The following is a 19,262-nucleotide window of genomic DNA, read 5'->3' on the forward strand; positions in this document are numbered from 1 at the left end:
GATGTAGGGGACACTGGTGCAGGTTTGAATTGCTAGCGATTAGAGGGATCCTGAGGGGCTGTAGTCGTCTAACTCTGCCCCTGGGGGTCATGAAGTTGGGGCGACACTCTTGAAGGGGAGTAACCAGGAAATCCTGCTCTACGGGCTGCTCATTGAAGCTCATTGATGAACTGGGGGATTGAAAATTTTCGGGTGTCACTGATGAAGGGAGATGGAAGGAGGCAGGTTGAACCGAGTGTATGTTTATACCTTAAGAAGTTACAAAGAATACACATATATCTTCTCGTTGGAAAGAAAACCTATATTCAAACAGGGAAGTATCTGGACAGAGTGAAGCTCCCCCTTCATCCCTACCTGCCACCCTCTTCAGAGTCCTTTCCGTTTAACGGTGCATTTTTACATAATATCTGCGCCCACCGACATTTATAGTGTGCTTTTTCTTTTCACCAAGAATCGTGGTATGTGAAGGTTTCTGCTCCCTGCCTTTCCCCCTCGGGTTGCTTATCCTTTTCAGCGCTCCACAACAGTACTGTACCTACTGAAATGCATTTTTGAAAACTTTTGGATGCACGCTCTAGCGTGGGGGCTGGGAGGAGGGTTTATTTCCACGTACTCCCTTCGCCTCGCGGGTTCCAGCGCATGCGCTGTGCAGCAGGACCCAGCTCCCCGCGGGCGCCCAGTAACTGGGAAGGCCAGGCCGGCCTTTGGTGGTAGGCTGGCAGCCATCCCACGGGAGGAGGCGTGAGCGGGGCGGGGCAGGAACGTCTTTATCCCGGGCCGCGCCCTGGGCGGGCACAGATACCTGCCTCACACACCATGGCTGCAGCGGCGTTGAGGCAGGTGGGTTCGCGGCCCAGTGCCGGGGGCTAGGGAGCCCTGCGGTGCGGCGCACTTCCGGGCGGACCCCTCTCCGGTGGCCAGTCCGGCGCGGCGCCGCTCCTCCCGCACTCGGGTTCCGCTGCTGGGCCGAGGAGGAGGGGGCCCCTTGGAAAGAGAACTAGGCTTTAAGGGGGGTGAAGGGAGAGAGGTAATCGGTGGGAAGGGGACCCAGATGGGACATATAAGGAAGGATACATGGAGGAGGAGACGGTAATGGGAGAAGCATGGGGCTGGGGTGGCGGGATGGATTAGGAGGGAATAGTCAGCCTTTGGGAGCGCCGGGATAAGACGCCCAGGACTTCTGGAGTGGGAGTAGGATGAACGCAGAGTTCAGTCTCAGGTCTGGACTGGGAATTGGACCCAAGGCCCTATTTTCTTGGAACTAAAGATAGAAGTAGAATGTTGTGTCCCCGAAACCCCTTATCTGAAACTCTGCACCTGGGTTGGAAATCGAGGCAGCATCTCATTGTCAGTGACAGAGATCTTCCAGGCGAGAGTGGAACCCCTCCATTCTTACTGATAGGATGTCAACAGGCAGAGCTTCCGAGAGTCTGTGATTCTAGAGAACAGGGCTTCTTAGTGAGGAAGGAAACAATAACAACTCAAAGAAGGAGATCTTTACAACCCTTGACAGCTGTAGCATAACGTTGGGAGAAGTGGTTCCTGTTAACTTTGCACCTGACTTTATCTGGGACTTTTATCCCAGCCTGATGGATAGCAGGACAGATGTTTACTTTCTGAGTCTCAATGACTGAGACAGGCCTGGGCTGTGATTGGGACAATCTAGGCTTTGATGATGACACTCCTGGGCTGTGTTGGTAGGTCAGCCCTGGGCTGTGACTGGGTCAATGGAGGTTCCATCGTATTACAGAGCCCTGCCCTGTGCATACCCCACCATACTCCAAACCATTTCTCATTTCCTGATTCAGCCCCAATCCTTTTACACTGTTTGTCCCAAAGGCTCATCTATCATCTGAGATCTCCTTTGGGCCCAATTCCCCACCCCCACCCCGCCCCCATGGTTTGGGGTATCAGACGGTGAAGCACCTTCCCCGAGCTGAAGTGAGACCCCTGCCCCCAGAAAAATGTCCTGGGAGGATGAAGGGAGATTCTCCCAGTGTGACAGGGTCTCTATGGCCAGTACAGATTTATAACCTGGAAACAGTGCCTGGCACCTTCTCTCTGCCCTGTGGGTGTGTTTTTCTGCCTCTCCTGGATATCTCTGTCTCCAAGTATCACTGAGACAGTTTCTCTCCAGCTGTTGGCATTGCTCTGTCTCTCCCAGTGTTTCCTCATTTCCCTAGGTCTCCCTTTCACTTTGTGCTATCACCTAAGTTGGGTCTTGGTCTGTTCCTCTCCTTTCTCCTGTTCCCTCTCTCATGGCTTCTGTTTATCCTGCCTTCATTATGTTTTCTTGATTTCTCCGGGCTTTGCCTTGTCTGAATTTCTCTCCCTCTTGTCTCTTGTCTCAGTTTCAATCTCTCTTTATGATCATATCTATTTTGGCATCTCTTGGCCTTGATTTCTGTTCTTTAAAGTTTTCTATTTCCATGTCTCTCTTTCTCATTCTTACGCTTCCCTATTTTTTCCCATTCGGCCTCCCTCTGAGTCTGAGAGCTGCTTTCCTGCCCACATGCTGGCTGCCTCCGCCCTGCGTATCCCAATTTTCTCCATTCCATGGGTGTCCTGCCCCTCTTGGACAGAAGCAGGCCAGTGGCTTGGACAGGCTACACAGCGCCACCTAGAGGCCATGCCCAGGACCCACACCCACACTCTGATCATCCCAGAAGCTCTTGGGCCCCATACCTTTCAGGACCACTCTTCAGACTTCATGGCCTAGACTTTAGGACATTACAACTCCGCAGCCCCCCTCTCCTCATGACTCACCTACTGACCAGTGACTTCTGCCATTCACATCCGTTCTCAGTTCCCCCAGCTCACAGGGCAGGAGCAGGCTAGGCTGTTCTGTCTCTCTCAAACCTCATGACACAGCTGCCTTCCCACCAGGCTGGGGAAAGGGGTATCGTGAGGTCAGAGACCACTGGGGAGAAGCCATTCTGCTGGACACAGCCAGACCTGCTCTCCCATGCTGGCCTCGGGCAGGACCACAAGGGAAGTGTTCATCTGAGCAGTGTCTCTTGATGACCGGGGTGGTCCTCAGGTCCATGTGGCTGCCTCTCAGCCCTGGGAACTGAAGGGAATTGGAACTGCTGGTGTCCAGGGTGTGGGATTGGGGCTTCAGGTAAGCTGAGCCCAGTTGATCTATTACCCTGAAAGAGAAAGACTTGGGCTCCTGGGTCTGAAGGAGGATGAGGCTGGGGGCCTGGGTCCTGGCTCTGAGCGGGGAGGGGCTGGGGGCCTGGATCCTGGGTCTGAGGGAGGAGGGGCCGGGGGCCTGGACTCCTGGGTCTGAGTGGGGAGGGGCTGGGGGCCTGGATCCTGGGTCTGAGGGAGGAGGGGCCGGGGGCCTGGATCCTGGGTCTGAGGAAGGAGGGGCTGGGGACCTGGACTCTGGGTCTGAGGGAGGAGAGGCTGGGGGTCTGGATCCTGGGTCTGAGTGGGGAGGAGCTGGGGGCCTGGATCCTGGGTCTGAGGGAGGAGGGGCCGGGGGCCTGGATCCTGGGTCTGAGGAAGGAGGGGCTGGGGGCCTGGACTCTGGGTCTGAGGGAGGAGAGGCTGGGGGTCTGGATCCTGGGTCTGAGTGGGGAGGGGCTGGGGGCCTGGATCCTGAATCTGAGGGAGGAGGGGCCTGGATCCTGGGTCTGAGGGAGGAGGAGCTGGGGGCCTGGATCCTGGGTCTGAGGGAGGAGGAGCCGGGGGACTGGACTCCTGGGTCTGAGTAGGGAGGGGCTGGGGGCCTGGATCCTGGGTCTGAGGAAGGAGGGGCCGGGGGCCTGGATCCTGGGTCTGAGTGGGGAGGGGCCGGGGGCCTGGATCCTGGGTCTGAGGGAGGAGGTGCCAGGGGTCTGGATCCTGGGTCTGAGGGAGGAGGGGCCGGGGGCCTGGATCCTGGGTCTGAGGAAGGAGGGGCTGGGGGCCTGGACTCTGGGTCTGAGGGAGGAGAGGCTGGGGGTCTGGATCCTGGGTCTGAGCAGGGAGGGGAAGGGGGCCTGGATCCTGGGTCTGAGGGAAGAGGGGCCGGGGATCTGGACTCCTGGGTCTGAGGGAGGAGGGGCTGGGGTTCTGGAATCCTGGATCTAAGGGAGGATCAGGCTGGGGGCCTGGAATCCTGGGTCTGAAGGGGGAGGGACCTGTGGGCCCTGCTCCTGGGTCCTGGGGAAGCATGACCTATAGGCCCATCACTTTTCTAACTCTTTTCAGGATTTGGGTTCCCCCCGGGGAGGCCTTCACTTACCTGCACACCTTCCTGTGTCGTCCTCTGTCTGATCTGGTCTCAGGGCTGGGCCAAAGTTCCCTGGGGTAGGAGGCGCCTGTGTTTGACTTTGCCCCAGCATGGAGGAAGGGATGGGAGCTGATTCAGCTCTTTATTGGATGGCCCTCGTGAGGGCAGGGAGGGGACTTGGCCTCCTTTGGGATTTCCTCCTGCTACATGCTGATCAGGACAGGGGAAGGGACTTGGCCAGGGCCACGTGCGCTGTCTAGAATGTACTAGGCCTGGGACAGAGCCAGCTGGAGGGACCTGCCACGTGCAGGAGGTGGCAAAGATGGTGCCAGGGGTCTCTGCTCTCTCTGTCTGCTGGCCTCACCACCTTTCTTACTTCTGTCCCCACCCCCAGATTTGGACCCGAAAATTTCTCCCTGTCCCTTGGCTTCTGTGTGGTCTCAGAAGATATGACTCATCCAGCTTCAAGGTGACAGGAGGGGACTATACTTTTGGATCTCAAGGAAGAGGGGCTGGGAGCCTGGACCACTGGGTCTGAGGGAGGCAAGGGCTGGGGGCTGGATTTGGGCATCTCCAAAAGGTCCAAGGTCCAAAGGTGAAGGTGGGTGGCAATGGGGTAGCCTAATTGCCCGCCATCAGGCCATGGGAAAGAGAAGAAACCACATGTCCCAGAAGCCTCTGGGGCTACAGTTCCCTCTTCTCACTGGGTCTTAGCCCCAGGGATTTGTGGGGCTAAGTTTTTAATTTTTTAGATTGGAGGTTGTGGTTAGATTCCAGGACACCTGTCTTTTCTCAGGCTGCAGACCTGCAGCTGGAGATGACACAGGAGCCTCATAAGAAGCCTGACCCCAGCAAGCCCCTGCTGTTCGGGAAGACATTCACCGACCACATGCTGATGGTGGAATGGAACAGGGAGAAGGGCTGGGGCCAGCCCCGAATCCAGCCCTTCCAGAACCTCACAGTGCACCCGGCCTGCTCTGCTCTCCACTATTCCCTGCAGGTGGCAGGGTGGCTGCCCTCCATCCCCATCTCTCTCCGCATCTCTTCCCTCTTGCTGTGTCTCTTGCTGGGTTTACCTCCCTGGGTTTGCTTTTTGTGTGTTTCTCATTTCCGTGCACTCCTCATCCGTTTTCTGAGGCTTGTCACGTTCCAGGCCCCGTGTTGGGTGGTGCAGGGTTCCCCGAGATGAGCAGACCCAGCTTCTTCGCTTGAAAACCCCACCCAGTGGGATCTGTGCTCAGATGGAGGCAGCTGAGGCATTGTGAGAGACCAGGGGAGGAATGCCCACCCTACCTCTAATTTGATAGGAAGTGGGGTCTTTCCTGCAAAGAGGGGAGCTTAGGCTCTTAGAGGGAGAAGAGACATCAGTACAGACATAGTACAAAGAAGAGCCCAGCATGTTTGGGGGGAAGCATGAGGTTGGAGCCTGGTAGGGGTGCCTGAAGATGTCATCAGGACCACAGAGGAGCTGGGATCTTGTCAAGGGTATTGGGAGCCCTGGAGGGCTCCGAACAGGCATAGAGCAGGTAGAGAAAGACCCCTCTCAGGCCATGTGGAGGATGCGCTCGGTCCAGAGCTGGGGGGATGGCCAAGAGGCAAAGAGATTCAGGGGCGGAGAGATTCAGGGACACGAGGGATTTGGCCGGTTGGGCGAGAGATGAGCAGGGAGGGCCGAGGACAGTGCCCTGAGGTTTAGTCAGGTGACCATGTAGACCACGGGACTGTCCCCATACGGGGACACAGGAGGAGGATGACTTTGCAGGACTTGGTGAGGGACCCGTGAGGAGAGACCCAGAGGCATTTGGTTTCAGACTTCATGCTATGGCTGAAAGCAAAGTCTTTCTGTGGAAGCTTTAATTGTGACAAAATTTGAATGAACACATTGCAGTTCTAGTAGCTGGTTTGCAGTTTTTGTCCCTTAGGGCATTTGGTTCTGTGACATTAGGGATGTTTTCCTTTTTTTCTTTTCTTTTCATAATTTTGACAGTTTTCTTCTTCCCACCTACTCGGGACATTTGACTAGAACCGATCATTTCTGTGCAGAGGAGACCCAGCTTGGGGAGCAGTTAGGTGCAAAGGACAGACAGTTAGGACATGTCCACAGATCCCCCCAGGAAGGTGGCTTTTGGAGACCAGCATTTGTTTACCTCCCTTTTCAGCCCAACATGCCAGGATGTTCTCCGGCTGGGGACCCAGTACTTTTTCTTTAGTTGAGTGAGTGCAGATGAAGGGGTTGAGCTAAGGCCCTGGCATCCAAAGCGTAACGTTCTTTGTGATGTCCTCACACAGGACGCCTGGGGACCTGAGGCCAGCTGAGGGCACGGGAAATTACATCCTCGTGTCATCCTGACTCTGGGGGCAGTGTGGAATAACACCCAGCCACTTGTGTTATTTTTTATTATTGTGGTAATAATGCACATACATAATAATACAGATAACATAAAATGTACCACATTTTAAAGTCTACAGTTCAGTGGTATTGAGTACATTCCCCATGTGGGGCAGAGAGCATTTCCACTCTCTAATTCCAGAACTTTTTCATCATCCAAAACAGAAACCCCACACCCATTAAGGACTCATTCCCCAAGCCCCTGACCCCAGCACCTGCCAACCATTAATCTGCTTTCTGTCCTATCTCCCCGTATTTTTATTTATCTACTTATCTATCTATTTATTTATTTATTTGGACATGCGGCTTGCAGGATCTTAGTTCCCCAACCAGGGATCGAACCCAGGGCCCCAGCAATGAAAGCGCCAAGTCCTAACCACTGGACCGCCAGGGAATTCCTCCCCGTATTTTAAAACTTTTAGTTTTATTTGGAATGTTTTTCAATTAAAAACACCTCTTTTGAAAAGGGGGTCATATATTTACACAGTTCAAAAAAGAAGGAACAAATATACCTCCCCAGGCCCCAGCCACCTCACTGCCCTCCCTGAAGCAGCCCCCGCCACCCAGTTCCAGTCCCCAGGTCCTTCCAGAGTTCTGCTTTCTGGATGGCAACACGGATGTGTATAATTGTTTCACTCCATTCTTCCCCCATAAAAGTCAGCATATGGTACACTCACTCTTTGGCATCCTGCTTCCTTCTGTTAACGTAGCCTGGAGATTCCTGAACAACCCTTGAAGAGCTTTTTCCTTCTTTTTGCTGCTGTGTAATATTCCATCCTAACAACGCCTTGTTTAGGCCGTCCTCTATCGTTGGACACTTAGGTTGTTCCCAGTCTTGTGCTATTATAAACAGCATTACAATAAACCAGGAAACACCTCCCTTCCTTAAGAGCAAGTGTATCTCTCAATTTCTGCAACTGTTGGCTCAAAGGGTATGTGTGCTTGTAATTGTGACAGATGTTGAATCATGGCCACCTCTACAGAAGTTGTATTGATTTCCACACTTAACCAGCAGGCCCTGTTTTCCCCATACCCCGGGTGACCCTTGTCAAACTTTTAGATCTCTTCCAATCTCCTAAGTGGTTTTAAAGTTACCTCAAAGTAATTTTTTTTTTTTAAAGAAGATGTTGGGGGTAGGAGTTTATTCATTAATTAATTTATTTTTGCTGTGTTGCGTCTTCGTTTCTGTGTGAGGGCTTTCTCTAGTTGTGGCAAGCGGGGGCCACTCTTCATCGCGGTGCGCGGGCCTCTCACTATCGTGGCCTCTCTTGTTGCGGGGCACAGGCTCCAGACGCGCAGTCTCAGTAGTTGTGGTTCACGGGCCCAGTTGCTCCGCGGCATGTGGGATCCTCCCAGACCAGGGCTTGAACCCGTGTCCCCTGCATTAGCAGGCAGATTCTCAACCACTGCGCCACCGGGGAAGCCCACCTCAAAGTAATTTTAACTTGCATTTTTCCCCTAATTATGAAGTTGACCATCTTTTCACAAGCATAAGAGCCATTTTTAGTTCCTTTCTGTGAACTGTCCATTTTCTTGGCTGATTTTTCTATCAGGGTGGGTTTCAATATTTGTTTATTTGTAGGAGTACTTTGTATATTAGCTAAACCATTTGTGATATGTGTTGAAAGCCTCTGCCCAGTTTGTTTTATTTTTATGCAGTGAAATGTATCAATCTTTTTTTTTTTTAACATCTTTATTGGGGTATAATTGCTTTACAATGGTGTGTTAGTTTCTGCTTTATAACAAAGTGAATCAGTTATACATATACATGTGTCCCCATATCTCTTCCCTCTTGCGTCTCCCTCCCTCCCACCCTCCCCATCCCACCCCTCCAGGCGGTCACAAAGCACCGAGCCAAGATCCCTGTGCCGTGCGGCTGCTTCCCGCTAGCTATCTACCTTACGTTTGTTAGTGTGTATATGTCCATGCCTCTCTCTCGCCCTGTCACAGCTCACCCTTCCCCCTCCCCATAGCCTCAAGTCCGTTCTCCAGTAGGTCTGTGTCTTTATTCCTGTCTTACCCCTACGTCAATCTTTTCTTTTTGGTTTCTGTGATTCGTCTTATTTAGAACACCATCCCCAATTCAAAATATGAAACGGTCGTCTTTTGTTTTCTTCTGTTGGTTTCGTGGTTTAAAAAAATTCTTTTCATTTAAACCTTTAATCCACCTGGAATTTTTCCTGATGTGAAGTATGAGATAGGGATCCAACTTAATTTTTGCTTTTTCCAGAGATGAATATTTGGTGGTTCAGCACCATTTAACTGAATTAATCATATTTTTAAAATTTTTATTGAAATATAGTTGGTTTACAATGTTGTGTTGGTTTCAGGTGTACAGCAAAGTGATTCAGTTACACTATAATACACTTTCCAGTCTCTTCCATTGTTCAATCTGTCAATTCATATGTCAGTGTCACTTTGTTTTAAGTGTTGTAGGTGTAGAAGCTGTTTTAATATCTGATAAGGCTACTTCCCCCTCCTACCTCTTGCCCTTATTTTAAAATTTTTTCCAAAATATTCTGACTATTCTCGTTTATTTTGCATTCTTCATTCATTCGTCTATTCATTCAGTCAACAGAAGCCTACTGTGAGCCAAGCACTGGGCATAGTGAGGTTGGGGGGGGTGGTTCTCTAGCGACACTTCAGGTCTGGTCCCTGTCCATAACACTTCGGGTCTCTAGCGAAACAGACATGAAAGAAGCAAAATGAAACCACGGGGGAGGAATCAGGGTGCCCTGACCTATCTGGGAGTGAGGCTGCATCATGGTGGCAGCAACAGAGGCCCAGCAGGCAGTGGTAGTCGTTGAGTATAGGAGGCTGGGGATGAGAGAGGCCAGACCTTGTGGGGCCTGGAAGGCCAAGGGGAGGTTTTGGGCTTTCTCCTGAGAACAATAGCGCGGGGATGGGGACCAACTTTTTAAAAAGTTTTTATTATGAGAAATTTCAAAACATAAAGGTATAATAATAATTCCGCCATCCCCCCAAACCCCTGCTTCATCAGTTAGCACTGGTTGGTCACAATCTTCTTTCATCTGGACTTCGCTAACACTTTACCCTTTCTGTATGATTTGGAAGCAAACCCTGGCTGTTGTTGGTGTTTGGCCACACCACGTGGCTTGTAGGATCTTAGTTCCCCAACCAGGGATTGAACCCAGGGCCTCGGCAGTGAGAGTGTGGAGTCCTAACCACTGGACCGCCAGGGAATTCCTGGACATGGTATTTTTTTAAATTTTATTGAAGTATAGCTGATTTACAATGCTGTGTTAGTTTCTTGTGTACAGCAAAGTGATTCGGTTATATATTAATGTGTATATGTATATATATTTTTCCATATTTTTTCCATTATGGTTTACTACAGGATATTGAATATGGTTCCCTGTGCTATACAGTAGGACCTTGTTGTTTATCCATTCTTTTTTTTTTTTTTTTGCGGTACTCGGGCCTCTCACTGCTGTGGCCTCTCCCGTTGCGGAGCACAGGCTCCGGATGCGCAGGCTCAGCGGCCATGGCTCACGGGCCCAGCCGCTCTGCGGCATGTGGGATCTTCCCGGACCGGGGCACGAACCCGTGTCCCCTGCATTGGCAGGCGGACTCTCAACCACTGCCCCACCAGGGAAGCCCTATCCATTCTTACATATAATATTTGCATCTGCTAATCTCAAACTCCCAATCCATCCCTCCCCCGCTCCGCCTCCCCCTGGCAATCACAAGTCTGTTCTCTATGTCTGTGAGTCTGTTTCTGTTTTGTAGATAAGTTCATTTGTGTCATATTTTAGATTCCACATGTAAATGATACCATATGGTATTTGTCTTTCTCTTTCTGGCTTACTTAACTTAGTATGGTAATATCTAGGTCTATCCATGTTGCTGCAAATGGCATTATTTCATTCTTTTTTATGGCTGAGTAATATTCCATTATATATATATATACCACCTCTTCTCTATCCATTCATTTGTTGATGGACATTTAGGTTGCTTCCATGTCTTGGCTATTGTAAACAGTGCTGCTATGGACATAGGGGTGCATGTATCTTTTCAAATTAGAGTTTTGTCTGGATAGCTGGATGATATGGTAACTCTATTTTTAGTTTTTTGAGGAACTTCCATACTGTTTTCCACAGTGGCTGAACCAATTTACATTCCCACCAACAGTGTAGGAGGGTTCCCTTTTCTCCACGCCCTCTCTGGCACTGGTTATTTGTAGACTTTTTAATGATGGCCATTCTGACCCGTGTGAGGTGGTACCTCGTTGTAGTTTTGATTTGCATTTCTCTAATAATTAGTGATGTTGAATCCCCACAAAGCCTCTTTAAAAATGTAACTTCTGGGATTTCCCAGGTGGTCCAGTGGTCAAGACTCCCCGCTCGCAATGCAGGGGGCACGGGTCCGATCCCTGGTCAGGGAACTAGATCCCGCATGCCGCAACTAAAGATCCCGCATGCTGCAACAAATATCCTGTGTGCCACAACTAAGACCCACTGCAGCCAAATAAACAAATATTAAAAAAAAAAAAAAAAAAAAAAGACTCCGTGGTATCACTGTTGAAGGCCCGGGTTCAATCCCTGGTGGGGGAACTAAGATTCCCACAAGCCCTGTGGTGTGGCCAAAAAAATAATAATAATTAATTAATTAATTTTAAAAAGAAAGTAACTTCCACATCGTCCTCATTCCTGAGAAATAGTCCTAAAAAAAAAAAAAGAAAAGAAAAAAAAGAAATAGTCCTAATAACACAGGAAGGGTTTAAGCAAAGCATTCTCCCTGCTCTGGGTCTCTCTGTTCTGCTTTCTCTGGCCTCTGCCCTTTGCTCTCTCCTCTCTTGGTCTTTCTGGTTCTTTTCTCTCTCTTTTTCTCCCCATCTCTGTGCTAGTAGGTTAGTCTCTTCCGCCGCTCTCTGCCTTTTTTTCTGTGTCTGTATCCCTGTGTATCGGCCTCTGTCCCTGGCTGGCTGAGCTGGTCCCCGAGCCCTGATCGCCCGCCTGCCTGTCCCTGCAGCTCTTTGAAGGCATGAAGGCGTTCAAAGGCAGGGACCAGTGCGTGCGCCTCTTCCGACCTTGGCTCAACATGGACCGGATGCTGCGCTCTGCCCTGCGCCTCTGCCTGCCGGTGAGCGGGTGGCAGGGGGAGCGGCGGGCTGGGTCCAGGGTCGCCAGGGCCCCATGACTCATCTTCATCCCGCCCAGAGTTTTGACAAGGTCGAGTTGCTCCAGTGCATCCGCCGGCTGGTGGAAGTTGACAAGGACTGGGTTCCCGACAGCTCCGGCACCAGCCTCTACGTGCGGCCTGTGTTAATTGGGAACGAGGTGGGCTGGCTCCCAGGGCTGGGGGTGGGGTGGGGAGCCACGCTTGGGGGAGGGGTGGGGACCCAGACATGGGTCAGGGGAGCGGCCGGGGGCCTGGACTCCTGGATCCCTGATGCCCGCTTCTACCCATCTCAGCCCTCGCTAGGTGTTGGCAACCCCACGCGAGCCCTCCTGTTCGTCATTCTCTGCCCGGTGGGCGCGTACTTCCCTGGAGATGCCTTGAGCCCTGTCTCTCTCCTGGCCGACCCATCATTCATCCGGGCCTGGGTGGGTGGGGTCGGTGACTACAAGCTGGGGGGGTAAGTAGTCCCTCGCCCCCCCCCCCCGCGGGTCTGGTGCACTGGGTGTCAGAGACACAAGGTGTGTCTTTGGATGTCCACTGGCCTTCTCATCCTGTTTCACGTGGTTGGGGACAGCTGTGCTTGCATGTTGGGATGTACTGTCATTGGCACCGTGGTGCAGGGATGGAGGGGCGGGTACCAGGGTGTGTGCTAAGTGCTGTGGACAAATCAGCCCAGAGACTGGAAGGGGTTGGGTGGAGGTAAGTGGAGAAACTCGGACTGGCCCTCAGGGAAGCCTCCAGAAATGAAGTTTACACTTAGATCACTGGTCTCTCCTCCAGGTAGCCTCCCCTGAAAACCCAGGCTCCGCCAGCTCCCATAGTTCCCTGGGGCTCCAGCGCCCATCACCCTGTGTGTGGACTTTCTGTGTACATCTGTCTTTCCAGGGTCCTTGGCTCAGCAGGGCGAGGAGGGTTAGGACGGGGATAAGGCAGAGGGCGGGGTAAGGGTGTGTTGGGACAGCAAGTGTGGCCCCAGCTGGGAGTTCACTTGGGTCCTTTCAAAATACATCTTGTGAGGTCTCCTGAGGGCCAGACCCTATGCTGGGTGAAGCTGGGGGACACAGATGAATCAGATCCGGGCCCTGCCCTCCAGGGGCTCCCAGGCTGGTGGGAGCCCCAGTATCTGGGGCAGCACGTGCTCTGGTGGAAGTGACCGGGACATTGTAAAAGTCTTCACAGAGGAGGTCTGATGGGTAGAGAGGAGATGGTTTCCTGGATACAAAAATGGTAAACAATTTCTAATCCTCGGAACACATGTGTAGGGGCAGGGAGGAGGGGCAGAGTCAGGGAAGGAAAAATGAGTCTGGTTTTTGCAAAAGGCTTAACAGGTAGTCCCGGACCAGGCCCAGCCCTGAACACTGGACTGAAGGGCTGGGATCTTGTCCCAGAGGCAGTGGGGAGCCATGGGAGGTTTGTGAGCAGGGAAGGGGTGAGGTCCGCTCTGGGTGAGAGACAGTGAGTGTTAAAACAGGGCGATCCGGGAAAACATAGAGGTGGCCCAATTTACTGGGAGAGCCCAGAGAAGGCCTGAAACCCACCCTGGAGGTTCAGTAACGCCTCACAGAGGAGGTGACATCACAGGTGGTTTTGAGGGACATTGGAGGATTTGGTCAGTTGAGGAACTGGGTGAGGAGGGTGATCCGCAGAGGAAACAGTGGTGCATTTGTGATCTGGAGAGAGGAGAGAAGGAGGAGGGGTGATTGAGAGACTTGACCCCAGGCTACTGGCCAAGGATTCTGTCCTGGGGCCACTGGGGAGCCATGGAAGGGCTGTGAGTGGGGGAGGAGCAGGGTCAGCCCTGGTCGTGTCCCCATGTCGGGCCACGCTGGGGGAGGATGGGAGTGCCTTACCCTGGTCCACCGTGTTGCTGTCCACCAGGAATTACGGGCCCACCGTGTTTGTGCAGCAGGAGGCCCTAAAGAAGGGGTGTGAACAGGTCCTGTGGCTGTACGGGCCTGACCACCAGCTCACTGAGGTGGGCACCATGAACATCTTCATCTTCTGGACCCACGAGGATGGGGGTGAGCCCACCCATGACCCAAGCCAAGCCCTGGGAGAAGTGGGTGGGAGCAGAATGCTTAGTGGATTGCAGGTCTCAGGGGTTAGGGGCGCGTGGGGTGGCCCCTAAGAGGATGGGAGGGTGTGCCTGAGGGTGTCAGGTAAGCCCCCATCTCGTACACCTGACCCAGCGCTGGAACTGGTGACCCCCCCACTGGACGGTGTCATCCTGCCTGGAGTAGTTCGACAGAGTCTGCTGGACCTGGCTCGGACCTGGGTGAGGGCACGGTGTCTTTGGATGGCCGGAGTGCTGGGGTACTGCTAGGTTGGGGGGCCAGAGTATGGGAGGGGTTGTCGGGGTGGGCTGGGGCACAATGGCACGTCTTCCCTCCTCCTCCTCCCAGGCGCTGTCCTTACAGAGGGAGCGACAGGGCTCTGCAGCAGGGCAGCCCACCACCGGGCTCAGACGTATCTGTGTCTTGCCTCACAGGGTGAGTTCCGGGTGGCAGAGCGTAAGATCACCATGAAGGAGTTCCTGCAGGCGCTGGAGGACGGCCGGGTTCGAGAAGTCTTCGGTTCAGGGACCGCTTGCCAGGTCTGCCCTGTGCACCGAATCCTGTACCAAGGCAAGGTGAGGAAGGGCTGCCCTTGGCCATGAGAGAGAATAAGGGGGAGGGGCGCCTCCTCACGGCCCTTTCTTCCCCAGCACCTCCACATTCCCACCATGGAAAATGGGCCTGAGCTTATCCTCCGCTTCCACAAGGAGCTGAAGGCGATCCAGGTGAGGTGCACTTGCTGGGAAATGGGCTGGATGCTTGTTCCGTTTCGCACAGAAATTCACATCCTGGGAGCCTCTGGACTGAGGCTCCCCTCCCCCTCCCCCATAGTCCCACAGGCTGATAATGGCTCCTCCCATCAGCCTCTGGGCCCGGGATTGAGTTTGCTTTCCTTGAGCCTCTGCGTCCTAGCACACTTCTTGGGGCTAAATGATCCTTTTCTGTGCGCCTCTGGAGCCCTGGCTTGAGAAATCCCCATCCCATGAGCTTATGGGACCTTAAGCCAGCCTTCTGGCCACTGAGGTCCGATCCCCAAGGATCCCCAGGAGCCCTGGGCTATTCCTCTGGCCTGAGAAATCTTGCTCCTACAAGCCTCTGGACCGTGGCCCCCTCTGTGGCCTAGGAATGTTTCCTCTCATAAGCCTCTGGAGGTATCTTCATTCGTCTGGACCGAGGTATCTTGCCTTTCCTGGCACTCGTGTGAGCGTCTGTAAACTCCTGTGCACCCGGACCTAGAACTACACCTCTTGACTCAGCTGAAAACGACTTTTTCCCAGAGCCTTCAGGGTCTTACAAGAACTCCTCTTTGCAGAATTACATCTCCCGTGAGCCTCTGCGCCATACTTGCCACGACTCCCCCTCCCCGTGATTGTTAGTGGGCTTCTGGGAAGTGGAATACACTTCCCATGAGGTCCTGGGGCGCAACTTCGCCAGCACTCAGCCTGGGACGCCGCAGGGCCTGCTGGGAGTTGTAGTGTGGCTTCCCCTCACCTCCGCCTGTGTTATCTCGCAGTATGGAGCAAAAGCCCACGAGTGGATGCTACCTGTGTGATGCTGCGGGCTGTTGCCGGACCACTCCACGGACCCACCGACCTGTAGCATCCAGTCCCTGTTGGATCTTCGCCTTCATACCAGTGATTCACCTGAAGTGCAATATGAAATAGAAGGCGGCGGCCCGGGACGCCTGGGTTTCCGGTGCCCCCACGTTACACTCCCAAAGCCATAAGGGCCCGACCCAGGCGTCTTGGCCCCTAGCCCCGCCACTCAGGCCTTGGGGACCTGGACTCCCTGCTGCTCCGTGTTGTGGGGTAAAGGATACACCTTGACTCAGACTCTGCATCTCCATTTTCAGGCCGGATCAACCGGTGCTGCTGTTGAGTTTTTTTCCTAGCTGCAATTTTGAAATAAAATGCCAAAGAACAAGCCATTAGGTGTCATCTCCAATGATGCAACTCAGGGACTCTAGGGTCTTAACCAGGAATCCCCGCGTTCAGCCCATTTCATTTTCAAGGGCCCAGAAATCCAAGGCCCCAGTGTCCTGGCGGTTTCTCTGACGGGAGAGATTTTTCCACTTCCTCACAAATTGAGCTTAGCATCTTCCCCCAATAAGCCGTGCCTCCCCCGCTGCCGCATCTTGGGGACAGCCCCCTGGTATATTCCAGTCACTAGGCCAGACCCCTCAGCTCTGTACCCCTTCCCCCAAAGCCCATGAGTCCCCAGCCCTGTCCTCCTTCCCCAGACTGCCCTGTCTGTCTCTTCTTCTTGGCTTCAGCTCAGAGCTTGTCTCCTGCCTGGACCTTTCTCCTGGCCTCCAGTTTGACCCAGAAGGGGTCTTTCTACACCCAGAGCTGCCCCTGCAGGACCAGGTATAACTGGTTGCAGATCTGGCTTCAAACCTGCCTCTGTTATCTGCTTGGTGTGTAACCTGGGGTCTGCCACCTGACCTCTGATCCAGTTTGTTGGAGGGAGACCCTGTGGGACTATTGGGCAGACTCCACCTGTGGCCTGTCCAGCAGCCATCAACTTTGGGACTAGAATTCTGATTTTGGGGGCAGCAGCCAACCAGTGCCACCCCCCCCCATTCCCTTTTGTCAATCGTTGCTCAAGGGAAGGCCACAGGCCAAGGGGACACAGGGGGAAATTTGCCTGGAGGCCTCTGGGAAAGCTGTCTTCCCTCGATAAAACACTCCAGAAGAGCTACCTCTTCTTTTCTTCTCTACCTGCTTTGTCTGGGATTACCTGCAAGTGTGATGCTTGGAGCTGCTGCAGCCATTTCTTGGCCAAGAGTGCCAAGGCCTGCTCACTGAAAGACCTAGCTCCTCCAACTGGGAAATGTCTGATTTCTGGATTGTTTTGTTAAAAAAAAAAAAGCCAAAACAAAAACCCACTTAAGTCACTTTTGTCAGGTCCTTTATCTTTTGTAATTTGCAGTTGTATGTGTGTGTGTGTGTGTGTGTGTGTGTGTGTGTGTGTGTGTGTGACTTGCAGTCAAAAGCTTCTTTGCTTCTGTGCATCTCGGAATGGCTAGAACTGACTGCATCCAGGGAGAATCCCTGATTCTAGTAGCCAGTTCGGTTGCTGGCCAGTGACTTGGTCCCAAATGAAGACCTAAGCCAGATTTTTATCTTAGATTTGAGTCCTAAGGGAATGATCAGGAAGGGGTAAGTAGCTGTTGCCTGGGAAAAAATTACGCAAACTGAAAGTTGAGAATTATGTTTTATTTGGCAGAAAAAACTGGGGACTTAAGCCAGAGACACAGCAACTTAGATTGCTCTAAGATACTGCTCTGAAGAGGCAGGGGGGTGGGGGGAGCCAGGATATATAGGAGTTTTTGCAACGAAGACCAGGTAGTCAGAACGTCAAAACATTACTGTTAGTTAAAGAAAACCAGGGACTTCCCTGGCAGTCCAGTGGTTAAGACTTTGTAACGGGGAAGAGTCAATTTTGACTCCAAGTTGGATCTGTTTCTTTGACTTTGACCTTTGCTTTCAGTTGCTTTTGTTATTATAATCATACATAATGGCCTGCCTCAGGGAACCCTGCCCCTCTGCCTGAATGTTAGACTAAAGTGCCTTTGTTCAGCTCACAGGGAGACAACCTGACCCTGCCCACCTGTGAATGGCTGCAGGAAAGAAATTAATACATCCCCTCCCCATGCTGGCCGAGCCTGGCCAAATGAATGGCCTTTTTACTTTACTTCCTCACCTCCTCCCCGTCTCTTCTATAAAAGAAACTGGCATTCAGACCCCAATAAGATGGTTATTTTGAGACACTAGTCTGCCATCTTCTCAGTCTGCCAGCTTTCTGAATAAAGTCGTTATTCTTTGCCTCAACACCTCGTCTCCGAGTTATTGGCCTGTCGTGCGGGAGCAGAGCGAGCTTGGACTCGGTAACAACTTTGCCTTCCAATGCGGGGGTGCGGGTTCGATCCCTGGTCAGGGAGCTAAGACCCCACATGCCTTGTGGCCAAAAAACCAAAACATACAGCTGAAGCAATATTGTAACAAATTCAATAAAGACTTTAAAAATGGTCCACATGAAAAAAAAATCTTAAAAAAAAAAAAAAAGAAAGAAAGAAAACCGGATACCTCAAGTTAAGGGATTTAGTGCCTTGTTTTTGTTTTTGTTTTGCCCAGCCACGCTGGCTTGCAGGATCTCAGATCCCCAACAGGGATTGAACCTGGCCCACGGCAGTAAAAGCCCAGAATCCTAACCATTAGGCCACCAGGGAACTCCCACACTTTTCTATGTATGGGAAGATGCAAGAGTCTGGGCTCATTGAAATCATTCCTTTGATTTGCACCTCAGCTATCTGGGGCCAGTATCCTGTGCTTTCTTATCCTGAGTCTCCTCTGGGTGCACCGTCGGGGGGTGGGGCTTGGGGTGTCGGCAGCAGTCGACTGCTTGATGGGTGGCATCCTGCTTATGTCTTGAGTTCCCTCAGGGCTCATCAGTAGGGCAGCAGTAATGTAAGGGCTTGATAGCTGCAGCATCGTTTATTTACTGATATGGCAGGCAACATTTTTTTTTATTGACATAGCCATCGTTTTGAGATAAAAAAGGCAGAGGTCCTCCTGAGGAAACAGGCTCAGAGAGGTAAACTCACTTTTTCTTTCTTTTTAAAAATTTTATTTATATGTATATATTTATTGAAGTATAGTGGATTTACGATGTTGTGTTAATTACTGCTATACAGCAAAGTCAGTTATACATATACATATTCTTTTTGTAAAATATTCTTTTCCATTATGGTTTCTCATAGCATATTGAATACAGTTATCTGTGCTATACAGTATAAACTCACTTTTTTTTTTTAGCTGTGTCGGGTCTTAGTTGCTGCAAGCGGGATCTTCGTTGAGGCACATGGGATCTTTTGTTGCAGCGCGCGGGCTCCAGAGCACGTGGGCTCTGTAGTTTGCAGCACACAGGCTCTCTCATTGAGGCATGCGAGCTCAGTAGTTGCGGTGCGCGGACTGAGTTGCCCCGTGGCATGTGGGATCGTAGTTCCCCGACTAGGGATGCAACCCGCGTCCCCTGCATTGGAAGGCGGATTCTTTACCACTGGACCACTGGGGAAGTCCCTAAACTTGCTTTTTAAAAGTCACTTGAGGCAGAAGCACCTGAGAGTAAACAGAGACATATGTTGACATGCAATAGGTTAACTACTGTTGTTCTTAAGTGAATGAATGAATATTTTGTTAATTTTCTGTCATAATTTCTAATTCTATAAATATGGATAGATGTAACCCACATAAACTAAAGTTCTTAAATGTTCTCAGTGATTTTTTTTTTCTTTTCTTTCCTTTTTTTTTTTTTTAGCGGTACGCGGGCCTCTCACTGTTGTGGCCTCTCCCGTTGCGGAGCACAGGCTCCGGACGCGCAGGCTCAGCGGCCATGGCTCACGGGCCCAGCCGCTCCGCGGCATGTGGGATCTTCCCGGACCGGGGCATGAACC

At 52.0% G+C, this 19,262-nt stretch overlaps 1 protein-coding gene and 1 long non-coding RNA gene across 2 annotated transcripts; one reads left to right on the forward strand and one right to left on the reverse strand.

The window, feature by feature from the left end:
• The first annotated feature begins 689 nt into the window (after positions 1 to 689).
• BCAT2 (branched chain amino acid transaminase 2) lies at positions 690 to 17,507 on the forward strand. Its single transcript, XM_082676853.1, has 11 exons — positions 690 to 840; positions 4,617 to 4,691; positions 5,019 to 5,222; positions 11,604 to 11,714; positions 11,792 to 11,911; positions 12,047 to 12,210; positions 13,632 to 13,774; positions 13,943 to 14,028; positions 14,242 to 14,382; positions 14,458 to 14,532; positions 15,321 to 17,507. Exons 1-11 carry the CDS (start codon positions 817 to 819, stop codon positions 15,357 to 15,359), a joined length of 1,182 nt encoding a protein of 393 aa, XP_082532979.1. The 5' UTR covers positions 690 to 816; the 3' UTR covers positions 15,360 to 17,507.
• Positions 851 to 4,261, reverse strand: LOC309836735. Its single transcript, XR_014298177.1, has 3 exons — positions 4,235 to 4,261; positions 2,767 to 2,887; positions 851 to 1,438 (listed from the first exon to the last, which is right to left on the reverse strand). It is a non-coding gene; the product is annotated as an uncharacterized lncRNA (long non-coding RNA).
• Positions 17,508 to 19,262: the final 1,755 nt, after the last annotated feature.

This window comes from Grampus griseus (genome assembly GCF_964374135.1).
Source record: "Grampus griseus genome assembly, chromosome: 19".
Classification (NCBI taxonomy): domain Eukaryota; kingdom Metazoa; phylum Chordata; class Mammalia; order Artiodactyla; family Delphinidae; genus Grampus; species Grampus griseus.